We start from the raw sequence: 12,835 nt of genomic DNA on the forward strand, positions 1-12,835 counted from the left end.
ATGAATTAACAGTCTGTTGCCAAAAAGAAGGGCTAATCTCATACTTGCATGTGAGACATTGAGGTAGTTCTTCTACTGCACTGATAAGAGCACAACAGAAGTACTGAGTCCAATTTTGTTCATCATGCTTTGAGGGTAATGTATACCCATGTGAAAAATTCCCCAGATACATAAGAATGATCAGAGTTCTAGAAAACATAGTATCCCTTTCACCTTGTCAAACAGAATTACTATCCTCAGCACATCTTTTTACTGAATCAGCTGGTACTTTAATCACCTCTAAAGTTTATTGTAGAAACAGAATGCATTATCTTTAAATAATTCAACTTTTACTATATTTGATCAAGGGTACTATTCTTTGTAATTGATGTTGCAGTCATGAAACAGAGTGAAAACATAAAATAAATTATCCCAATAAAGCAGTAAAATTATGGTTACATAGAGTGATTCAAAATGAATCAGTAGAGAGATGAACGCATATCTCCTTTCACCATGTGTTTTAGTCTGAGTATTAACCTGGTGGTTTTAACCTCTCTCCTAGAAACATTCTCTACAAATTCCATAGTTTGTAATTGTAAGTCTTTGAAAAATTGCTAAGACATTTAATAATGAAGTTAATAAACCGTAGGAATAGCTTACTAACAGAGTAAATGTATCATTACTTGGAATCTTCACATTAAAATTGAGTTTAATCTGGTTTATAATGACAGCATTCATATGAGTTAATTCATATTTTTTTACTTTGAGACTATTCACACAGACAGCAGAAAGAAACAAATCTGTTATTTATTGGAATTATTGAGATAAACTATATGACCCTTGACTGTATTAATGTTTAGAGTGGTTCACCAATGTGGTCTGTTGTGCCCTCAGAAATGAATTTGTAATAAAGCAAAAACCCCAAATTAGTTCCAAGTCCACTCTCAGTGACAGTGAGCTCCACATTAAGATATTTTAGTGCTTCAGTAATGTCCATGCTTTAGCCTTTATCTGTAGAACAGAAATGATAATGAAATATTTCTTCACAGAATAGGATAAAAAACTGGGGCATTATTTTTTCTTTCTATAATGTACCTCAGCCCTGTCACAGAGTAATCGTCTTTAGGTATAATAGTTATTCCATCAGCATAACCTTTTGTCCCTCTCTGCTACAATATCTGGCAATCATGTTTCCAATAATGGCAATGATTTTCTATATCCCATTTATCCTGACACCAACTTGTGAATACTGTTCTCCTAAGAAGCAAGATATTTATCCTACATATACCATCTATTTCCTGAAGAAGCTCTCTCCCTAGGGATAGAGGCTATCCCTAGAAGAAAGTCTAGAATTAAAAATCCTTTCATTTCACAAACCTGAAGACACCCACCATATCCTTTGGGAGCTGAGGGAAAGAAATTCTCTGGGAACAGCCTGCAGGTGGGAGCTGACAGCTCTCAATTCCTTTCAGTGCACGCTACAGGAGGCATTTGGGCTGGGTTTGCAGCTCATTTCTAGGGCAGCCTAGCACTGAACTCCCAGGGGCCTCCACGGGTTTGATTCCTTCCACAGGCAGAGATTGGCATGAACAGCCTCCAAGACAGCAGAGCCAGGCTGCCAGGCCCCCACATGGAAGCTGACCTTCAGTTTACCAAGAGCTAATGATGGCTCAAGAGCTGTAGGTTGGCCAACTGTGCTCTATAATCACAGGACAATGGTGGAAGACACTGCCAATCTGTCTTGGGGAAAATACAGAATAGTGTACATCAGATCTAAACGTAAATCTCAAAAATGCTTAATGACTCAGAGAAAATTAACAAGACAGAAAAAAAATATTCAGAAACTGCTGTGCTTATTAGTTGAATTGTATTATGTAATAAATGGCATCCTACCTTTGCATCCTTCACAAGTAAGAGCATTGTAGTGGTACCCAGAAGCTTTGTCACCACAGACCACACAGAGCTCTTCTCCTTTCACTCTGCCCGTGGAGTGACCCAGTCTAGGCTTTTTGGCTGCCGGGATATCCATTATCTCTGCTCCCTGGTGAAAAAGGTCTCTGAGGGTATTCTCCTGAGCTCGTACATCCCGGGGGAATACCATTCCTCATGCTGCGGAGGGTAGAAGCCTAGGTTGGAGTAATAAGGTGGCGATGAAATCTGAGGCTGAACTTGGGGAAATGGCACACTGTTGTACTGTGCGTAAGGTGACACATCTGCCTCTTGTACTGGAGAACTCATTGGCTCTGAAAGGACACCTGAAAAATAATAATGCACAAACAATTTCTATTACTACCATGAAACTGCAGTTATCAGAGAAGTTTCCACTTCCAGACATCCATCTCAAAAACAAGGCATAATCATAAAGACTGCATTATCTGAGCTCAGATTTCCTTGGTCTTGGTCCTGGTCCTATGCAAATGCATTGCAAGATATTTTAAAAGTAACTTAGCCATTCTCAGCCACTCCTTTATTATTGGTGGAAATGTCCAGCACTGGCATGTACATAAAAAAATCTTGAAAGATACCATGCAGCTAATTGTATAAATGTTCAGTTTACAAGAAAGAGCAATCCACACCACAGAGAAGCTAGCAACCCAGATTAGGTCTCACAGCAGAATAAAAGAAATCCAAACAAAAGCCAAAAATCCTATGGCATTGGTGAAAGTTAGATCAAGACTCAAACATCATGTTAATTTCTATTTAATTCTGAATGAATATGTCATGACAGGGAAAAAGCGCACTGGGGAAAGACGACAAGAGTGAGGCTTAATTAGAAGGCTAAGAACATGAAATAAACCTTCAAGAAGAGCCTGAAAGGGGAAAGTGAGGCTACCATGAAGGAACAGGGAAAATATTCCTAATATAAGTGGTGAAATGCGACCTTCTCGCCATCCAGCCTCCGGTGGTTACCCAGCCAGCCTCTGCAGCCTGGTCCCCAGCCCCTACAAGCCTGTGCCACTCAGTGCAGTTGTGCGGTTCTCATATGGAGCACCTCCGTAAGCCAGCACTATTCACCTCTGAGCCAACAACAAACCTGGCAGTGGTACAAGGAATGGCAACCTTTCCTATCGGGATCGACACAGTATCTGGAGGCTACCTTAACTATGCCCATTAAATAGCAGGTTCAAAAAAGCAAACAACTTAAGTCTCATTTTTTTTCTGTACTACAAGTACAACAACATCTAGCAGTGCCTGGATGGGGTAATTAAAATCAAGCCCATGTCAAACAGCTGAAAAGAGTAATTTAGAAGTTATTTGCAAACTAGTTCATATTTCTGTTAGAGAAAGCCACATCTTGCTGTTTCATGAAAACGCTGACACAATTCCTTCATTAGTTCCAAGAAGAGAATCTGAGAAAAATAGTGCATATTTCCAGTAAGAAGCTGAGTCCTGCTTTTATTGGAGTCAACAGAAGTATTTACAAGGAAATCATAGATTAATGTTCATTGGTGACCGTTACTTAACAGCACTTCAGAAGCACTCCAAAAACGTTTTTGCTGACATAAAATCGGTTCCCTGGTAAGTCTCTTTCACTTCTGACGAATCAGAAACAGTGAAGAAATGCTAACAGTTAAGAAGAGGGAACATCTGTAATGACAACAATAATTAAAATCTATAGCAGAGGGTTCTTCCCTCTCCTTTGTCTCACTTCAATTAGTGCCAGAAACTAACCTTTTCATTTCACCCACTTTTTCACTTTCAAGGTCTCACACTCTTGCTCTGCAGCCTTCTGCCCTTCCTACTTTACCATGCTGCAGAAGCCATACAAGTGTTTTGGATTTGTGTGATTGCTGTATTGTCCACAGCACATCTTTGCCAATAGCAAATGTTGAGGTCTCAGTTCAAGAATAAGCAGCAAGGTGTGCATCTGGAAAAATGTAACACAAAACCAAATGAGAATAATGGTGCCGTTTATTATTAACAATTAGTTTGATTATGGTTGCATTTAGTTGCTCCAGAAGAGGCCAGGGCCCTGAGTTCTACACTAGCAGAAGTAGAATAGCAGAAGGCACTCCCCAAACCCAAGTTTATGCCCTTTAAATAAACAGCATAGGCATATGGAGACCTGAGACAAAATACAGGCATCTGGGGACTCTGTGGAAGAGCCCGGAGGTGAAGTTGCAGCTTCATTCATCAAATGCATACCGTCACTGATACCTGCCAGCTGCAGTGGTGCCAAAACACGTAAAGGGTGAGGACAGCAATGATTTGATGCTGACCTTTATTGTTCGGTATAGGTTTAATGAGTGGCTAGTCTTTCTTTAATTATGTTTACCATTTCTTGAGACTGCTGCTCATTAAGACTGGTCAAGGTACTTCAGGTACAAAAACTGGTGTTAATTGTGAGATGCACAGTCATTATACAAATCATTCAGTCTCTCTTTGGAGAGGAATCTGTTCACCACGGAGACCTAAGTTGTCATTTGCTAGTTAGTAATTACTTAGTTGATTGAGTTTGCCAAAGGAAAGTGGGACGATCCCAAAATGAAAAGGAAGAAACTGTTGATTTTTAACTTTATGCCGTCCGCAGGAAATTCCACAAAAGCTCTATACCAGCCTCCTGAACTGCTTGGGCCTCTGAAAGAGCAAGAAGAGAAGGCAACACTCCTTCCACAGCAAAAAAATAATCTCAGGGCTTGTTAAAAAAATCAGGGCTGCTAAAGAACTGGAGCACATCCTGAGACAATATTGGGTGTTTATTTAAACCACTGTAAATCCATCTGGGTTACAGATATGTTTAGAAAAATCTTCACAATCATTAATTCTACTCTGCTTCTGGAGGAAACAAAAAAATCTGAGTCTTAATGTATGAAGTTAAATATGGGGAAAAAAACCAACCAGCCTGTATCTCCTTCTTTTGCCTTCTGTGTCAGACACATAGTTAAACAATTCAGCTGAATTGAGTCCATGCTCAGAGCAATGGAAGGGAAAAGGAAGAACAGGCAGGGTCGAGAGAGATTGAGAGAACATTGTCTTGTTTTATGTAAAACAGGTTTACAGCTAAAACTCTGGGAAGTGCTCGGATACTAGTCATGGAGACCAAACTGATTTTTAAAGATAATTAAATTGTAACTATGTAGGGTTTCCCACTTTAGCTTAAAGGTTTTTTTTTTTTGACGGGCATGGTGGGTATCTGTATTTCATCCTTAGAAATCAGCCAACTTGGGCTGACTCAGTAAGACACCATTCTCTACCCAGAGCAGATCAAAAGCAGTTGTCAAATTATTTTTTTTTCCCACAAAATTGTCAATGAGTCTAGAATTAAACACTGCAAGAAATGGTCTGCTCCAAAGCATTAGTGATCTAAAATTATTCCTAAAAATAATTGTTTAAAACTGTGACAGTGTTCCATACAGATGATTTCAAAATGAAACTGTTTCATTTTTTCAGTTGAAATGTCCTTTTACTCTGAAATATTATCTTAAAAAATTGAAACAAATGATGAGGTTGAAATAGAAACTAGATGCCTTGAAATTATTGGGACAAAGTATTTCTATGACCTGATCCAAAAAGCGTGGTCTGAGCTGTGTTCCCCAGCCCTCTGCGTGCATGAGGCTTCCAACAAAAGCTGAAGGGGTTCTGCTTTCAGAGCCATATGGTGCACTGCTCGGTCCTGCATGACATTTGAAAACCACACTGATTTTTGGAATTCTACTTTGCAAAGTACATGCGAGTCTAGGCCAAATAGTTTCTTATCGCAAAAGAAAACTAATCTTATCTTGCTGACCGGAATGTACATGTGCTTTTATCCAGATATATGTTAGTAGAAGTCTGAGATGGGCTGGTCTCATGCCACTGTAAAGCATGAGCCAGCCCACTGAAATCGCTGGAGTTGCAGTAGTATAAGCAGTGAAAGTGAAATCAGAAACGAGCTCACTGGAATACAGTGATATTTTATGTTTGTGTGGTCTTAACTATTTTGAAACATTTATCTGTTTTTCCTTTTGGAAGCATACGTTTTACATTTTTAAAGAAAGACTACTTAAGCACACACGAATGTGATGTTACTTACAGCTGTAATCTTTTAGATTATGTTTTGCAAATAAATGTTTTTCAATGAAAAACATCTTACAGAAATCTGGAAAGCTTACTAATATCAAAGTGAAACCTTCACATGGATGTGGTCATCATTTTACAAATATTTTTCCACAATACCGCTTGCAACTGAAACTCCTTGGAGAGTTTTGCTTTTGTTCCTTTAAATTTTACACGGAATATTTTACGTAACACTTGAAAACATATTTGACGTAGGCTTAACCACTTGTAGAAATGAAAGGGAATTTTCCTTGTAGGAACTAAAGAAAATGTTTTCAGTTTGCAGAATTATACTGAGGTTATGTGCAGATTGAAGGTGTTTTTATTCAGAATATTACAGAAATTACAATGAGATCACATTTTAATGTAAAAGTTATTGTTCCACTAATATAAAGCTAATTGAAGAGAAAAAAATTCTAAGCAGGTTTAAAATATGAACCTCTGGGTCTCTGTAGGATATTCATGAAGGAACTTAAAGAAATAAGAACAAGATTCAAGATTAAGTAATTTGGAAACCATAGCATAACCGTTAATGAAACCTGGATTTAATTCCAAACAAATTGTTTGCAGATCTTTAAAGATCACTTGGTTGAAACAACCTTCTAGCATCCTACAGTTTCAAGGAAGAATGCAAGAATAGATGGCAAACACATCCAAGTGAGAACACAACAATATCCTACCTTAGGCTGTCTTCGATCTGACCATTTCTTGAAGAAAAATACTCTCCTTAAGGTACCCAGTCCTCCTTTCCCTCTCTTTTTCTTTTTTTTTCCCCTAAAGACTACGTATAAATAAAACTTATTAATGCTGCTTTGTCCGTATCCTGTTGACTTCTTTACTGTGAGAACTTTCTTTAAGATTAGCAAAGGAGTGACACAGGCCAGAGGTTATATAGTTTACTGATTAACTTCATTACAGAGAAACTTGTTTGTAAATGTCTGAAACAATAGCAATGTCTGTTCTCAGCGTGGATTTACCTGGATAAAATTTGGTTACCATTCAAGGGGATGCCTCCAAGTAGCCTAGCCATTGTAATTTTGTGCCTATTGTAGTTTATTTACAACAAAATTTTTATCAATAAATATTTAGTAATGTCAGATGATTCTGTGCAACAGATTAACCACTTCAATATCACAAGAAGCACGTTTTAGCTGACTGGATTAACAGATGTTTGTTAAGCACAGAAATGTTGTATTCTCTAAAAAAGGCCAAAGTGCTCAGGCCATACTGGACACATCTGTATAGCAAGTTAGAAGAGTGCCCGAGAGATGTCCTTTCCCCAGGGCCAAACGTCAAGGATCGATTCTCATCTATGTAGCTTAGGGGTAACTCTAACTCTCTCTAGAGTGGGCAGGATGCATCTGCACTACGCAGTCTTTGTTGCTGACCTTACACTTCTGGGCCCATGTAGCCTCCCTGTGGCTCTCAGATATTATTGTTTAATGTATGTCATTTCAGTTCAAAGCATCTGTAACGTTGTGAGGGCTGTGTTGGATGCCACCACAGCACTACTGGGACAGCATGAAGTCAGAAGATTGTGTGGCATGCCTTGGTTTGATGGCAGCTAAGGTATGAAGGTAACAAACCCCACTGAGACAGTGTTAGGGGACAGTATAGGGTAAAAGGACCCAAACCTACTGCAGTCTTGTCCATGCTGCCTTTTTGGAAACAGTCCCTGGAGTAAGCCCATGTCTTAAAGACACCTACTAAAGCAATCCAAAACAGAGCCCCAGAGCAAGATAAGAGTTGAGTAGTGTCAAGATGGACAGTCAAGGGTGCTGTGCCTCTTTCAGTCTTCAGCCTTTTTCATTTAGCACTGTGGATGAGCCCACTAAGACCCAACATCACATTTGTGACCAGAAGTACATCTGAGGATCACACCTGGAAGTAAATAGGCAGGGAATCAAGCCCCAGACTGCAAGGTTCCCCTTATTTCATGAAATAGTCTCCTTTCCAGGCCAGGATCCACAAATGACACACATGCACAAAAGAAAGCATCGCACAAATGCATTTTGGTTTTGCCTTGCTCGGTGGGGCAACCTTCACCCTCAGAGCCCTGTTCATCTGCATTCCTTCTCGCTAAATTTTTTTCTCAGATTGCCACTCTGTTTGGTTTGGCTCTCTTCATAATTATTATACATACGTGATATTCTGTTTTAATTTGTGTTGGTTTGTTTCCTTTTGATTTAGGGGTCTGTTACAGGCCTAATTATCTTCTCTGCAGTGATGAAACCAGATGTTGCATCATCTGCCAGGTGGTGCTGAAGACAAGTAGTTATTTAACATATCTTATGATCTTGAAGCTGTTTAATCAGTTTGGACGCTTGATCCTACTACCTTTTTTTTAAAAAAAAAAAAAAAAAAGCTTAACCAGAACAAATACAAATTTATCTGAAAGGAGTCAGCCTTTTAAGCTCATCTTAGGCACTGTTCTATGCCTACAACAATTTTCAATGGCATTTTGTTGTTCTTACATTGTCAAATATTTAAGACAAGTTTAGATGTATTGCTTTCTTTTCCCCTTTGTTATGTGTCTTTTTTTGTTTATTCTTCTTTGTCCATTTCAATACAGCTTTTAAGAGTGCTCATGCACTCCAAAAACTTCTTTCTCAGCTAGGGACATGTACAACGAGGGTGGCATTTCTTGTCTTGTTATATTTTGATGTCACATTACAAGAAAATATTGTCAGGCCATCCAAAAATACTTAAAATAGGTCTTTATTCAAATTAAACATGTAATAGTACTGACTTATCTTTCCAGATTCTTAGAAATAATTCCATCTCTGATAGCTGAAGTTTCACACTTAATGTCTTGCATATGAATAACTCCTATATAAGGTGTTTTCACAGAAGATAGAACGGGGCTATTACTTTAAAGGCCTGCTACTTACTTATCATAGAAATGACAGTTTTGAGTCAAATGCCATACAAATATATAAGCTTACCCTCCACATTTAAAATATGAAGGAGACATTTTTGGTATCTGAAAATTAGTTCAGTCCTTTGTAAAAAAGGGCAAGTGATAAATGTTGGAAGAAATAAGATAATGGAGATAGAGGTATTTAACACATGTATTGGTCCTAATAGGAAAAACTTTCAAAGGCAATCGAAAGATGTTATCAAATACCTTTTTGCAACAGTCTTGCTGTCCCAGCTGAATTGCCAAGCCTTAGAGCAAGGCTTGTCAGCTTTTCAGCACAGTGCTCTGCTAATGCACCTCAGCATCTTCTAGGTCACAGCTTGTGTCCAGTCAATTTGGAGCAAAGCAGAGGAGCTCAGATCAGTCTATGTCTATCATGGTAGAAGTGTCCACAGAATAAATTCATGGCTCTAAAGTGAACTACAAAGCTCCCAAAGGTTTTAAAGGAGACCAGGATTTCAGTCCTAAATTGCAGATTGGTAGGTGTGTCACTTTCTCTTAGTTCAGGATATGAAATTGGACCAGTCTTCACATAGCTGGCCCTGTCCAGTTCAATGGGGCTTGTGAAATAAAAACAGGGTTTGACTGAGGAAGAGAAGTATCTTAACAGGACAGGTCCCATGGAGACCCATACACCTCTGGGATTTCTTGTCATCAAGAGTCCCTTTCCCTCACTGGGAAAACCAGAGCTGCAAGGAAGAAAAAGTTGATCTTGCATGCAGATGCTATAGAGGATGTATCATTTTGTGTATCTGGTTTTGGCCACTTCTTCAAAAAGATATTTTCTGTAAAGACATCTAAGATGTTTCTAAATCACCTGAGTAGTGAGGCAGAAAAATAGAAGCAGTTTTCCAGGAAAACAGGGTGGAAAGGAAGGACCCTCACTTCTGCTAGGTTAAAGATCCTTCCTCATTTGCATTTTGAGCCCCTTTTTCCAGGGACTCATAACTACAGAAGTGAAAAACTACAGTTAAAACACACTAACTCCAAAGACATAAAGAGATACTTTACCTTAGACATATACTGTTAAAACATACAATTTCCAACTACTGAAAGGTAGAAAACCTTTTTTTTCTTTAAGCTCTTCTGAAACGTGCTGCAACTAGAAATCTTTAGGGTGAGTACATAGAAGTGCCCTGGAATTACCATGGTGATGAGGTTTACAGCACAAGCAACTCACGATTGACAACATCTCTTTTGAGAGACCTGGAGCTAATGTTTGGAGATGCAGTTAGATTTGTTTTTGAAGGTCTAATAACACTCTCCCTGTAGACTGAGTGAAGCATAATGAAAAGATAATATATTTCCAAGGCTTTTTACAGAATGTGAGTATGCATCTTTGAAAAAGGAGACAGACTGTTTTATGTAAAGGCTGACGTTTGTAAGCCAGCAATTTCTCACTTGTATTACATCAGAGCTGTCATGTGTGAGAAGTCCTGGGAGAAATGTATATTCTAAGGCTCATTTAAAAGAAAAGCTTTCTTCCTTAGGTTCACAAGTCTCTACCTGCCAAAATTGAATGTCAAAAAAATGCAAGTAGCTTACAAATATAAAATGGAGAGGCAAAACCATTTCCTACAAGCATTTTGAAGAGATGGAGTCATATTTTCATGAGTAACTTTCTCTGTGGACTCAGTTGCATATTATTTCTGATCGGTTTTTTCCAGCTATAAAAGCAAAAGACACAAAATTTGTAAAGAATTCACTTCTGAAACTTGAGTGACATCCTGCAAAACAGGACCAAGTGGCCATATAAAACAGAAGTCAGCTTAAGTGAAACACAGCAGGAGTGCTAAGTCTCCTTCCTAATGGGACCCCTGATTCAACCCCTTAATACGTTATTTCTTTCTGTTACAGAAATGTCAGTTTGCATTAAATCCCCATTGTGCTAAGCTCTGAATACCAATAATGGGAGACACAATCCCTCTTCTGAAGACCTGACATTTCTGAGTAAGATTTCAGTGTGGAGGGAAAGTATTTTACGTTAACATGCTTCCTTGTATTTTGAAGCTACCTGATCATTACTCTTGAAAAATAATGAAATAATTAGTGAAAAAGTAGACATCAGGGGAAAATCTTCTTGACAAAAATCTGAAGTAGTTCAGTTATGCAGGACTTTTAAAGGGATGACTGGATATAAAATTTGGCACCCTACATTTGAACATCATTCTCCTCTTTGTATATCATGGCCTGACTTTGGAATTAACAGGTAGCAAGGAAGTGGTGTAGCTGTTTACATATACTTTTTTAACAACTGCAAAAACATTTCTCCCACCAAAACCGAACACATTTAGGGAAAAAAACAATAACACACAGTAATGCAATGGGGTTTGCTTATCATTAGTGATAGTGCTTTAGTTTAGCTGTATGGAGCCAGGACACTGGAAGTGGTCTGATTTGGAGAGATGCTCCTGACTTCTAAGAGCTCTGCAGCAGGAGTAGCTCCGCATGTCAGAGTCCCTCCATGCCCGAGCCACTATTCTTGTTTCAGATAGATGAAACTGAAATGTTTTCAATTTTTCCAGCACTCAAAAAGACAGAATTCTGGTCTTATTTGGACTGGAAACTTCTGAAGTGTTGCAGCTTTCTGTGGGGGTCTGTATTGTGTGTGAGGCCGTGAATGTATCATGTTATTCAACAAAGGTCCCCCTCTGCTGCCAAAAGAAAGGCTAGAAAATCTATTATTCTCTTTTTTTTTTCCTTAGCAGTACATATAACAGAAGACAGCTTCCCCATGCCTATAAAATATTGACCAAGAATTCCTCATTCATTAACAAACCCATGCTTAGCCTTGAAAAATTCAGTGGAACTGCAGCAAGGAGACTTTTCCAGCCTGCATTATAAATTTTCTTTTGCACTGAAGTTAATAGCATAAGTTTTTAATGGTCTCAATAAGACAATGGTTTTAATTTAGGTGAAATTACTTTCATAAATGCATAAATTTGCATAATATGGCAATGCAAATACATTGCAGTGTAATTTTATTACAAATTAACTGAAAATATATCTGCTCAGCTTGATTTAAAAGACTCGCATGAAGATAACATCCAGCCTACATACATAGGTCTATCTTTGCTGAACGGTTTCAGGTATTAGAATAGTGCTATAGAAACAACCTACAAGCTTTGCTATGAGCAGTGATGAGAGCGATACTGTGCAGGATTACATTAACACCACAGACCCATTATTTGTTATTCCTTCCATAGGTATTGAAGATTCAAGAAGGCCTGCACATGTCAACCACATGTCCTTGACTTGAGATTTCAGTGCATTTTCTTCCAGGTTTCTGAGTAAAGGATAGCTTGCTATTTTAACCTAATTTGGTGACTTACCAAACAAGTGAGGACCTTCAGCAAGAGAAAATCCATCAGCAGTGGCTAGCTGGTGATGTCCTATTAAATTCATTTCAGATCCCATTTATTCTTCAGTTCGGGAGAAATATGCTAATTAAGAAATAGGTTGAAAGGAGACCCTGAAAGATATAAAGCGAAAAGAATATTTACAACAAGATAACTAATTTTTGTGTACCTATTGTAAGGCAGGATTCAGGAGGTTGTTTCAATATTTACTGTAACAAACATTGGCTTGAAGTTACAATACCTAATTCAGCCTTCAAATAAAATGCTGCATCTAGTTTGTTTGTTTTTTCCTTGCTGTGGTATATTTTATTTGCCATCCTTCTGCTGTTCATTTAAAACTAATGGCAGTTCATGCTCAACCTTATTCAAATATTCACAGACTGAAGTACTGGCCTGATCTGCTGAGGGCATGCTGCCCAGCCCCCCTTCCAGGGAATACCAGTTGTTTGCATTATTTTTTCATCACCCTTTCATCATTTCATGGTTTTTGCTTACTGAAAAAGTGTAAGTTTATGGTTAGGTCAGAAGAACCAAGGCAGGA

The 12,835-nt window shown here is 38.4% G+C and overlaps 1 protein-coding gene across 1 annotated transcript in view; it reads right to left on the bottom strand.

The window, feature by feature from the left end:
• Positions 1-12,352, bottom strand: part of NR1H4 (nuclear receptor subfamily 1 group H member 4) — a 34,925-nt gene extending 22,573 nt beyond the window's left edge. Inside the window, 3 exon segments of the mRNA XM_050912129.1 lie at positions 1,873-2,016; positions 2,019-2,234; positions 12,268-12,352. Of these exon segments, the coding sequence (XP_050768086.1) occupies positions 1,873-2,016; positions 2,019-2,234; positions 12,268-12,352 (445 nt within the window).
• Positions 12,353-12,835: the final 483 nt, after the last annotated feature.

This window comes from Gymnogyps californianus, chromosome 1, assembly GCF_018139145.2.
Source record: "Gymnogyps californianus isolate 813 chromosome 1, ASM1813914v2, whole genome shotgun sequence".
NCBI lineage: Eukaryota > Metazoa > Chordata > Aves > Accipitriformes > Cathartidae > Gymnogyps > Gymnogyps californianus.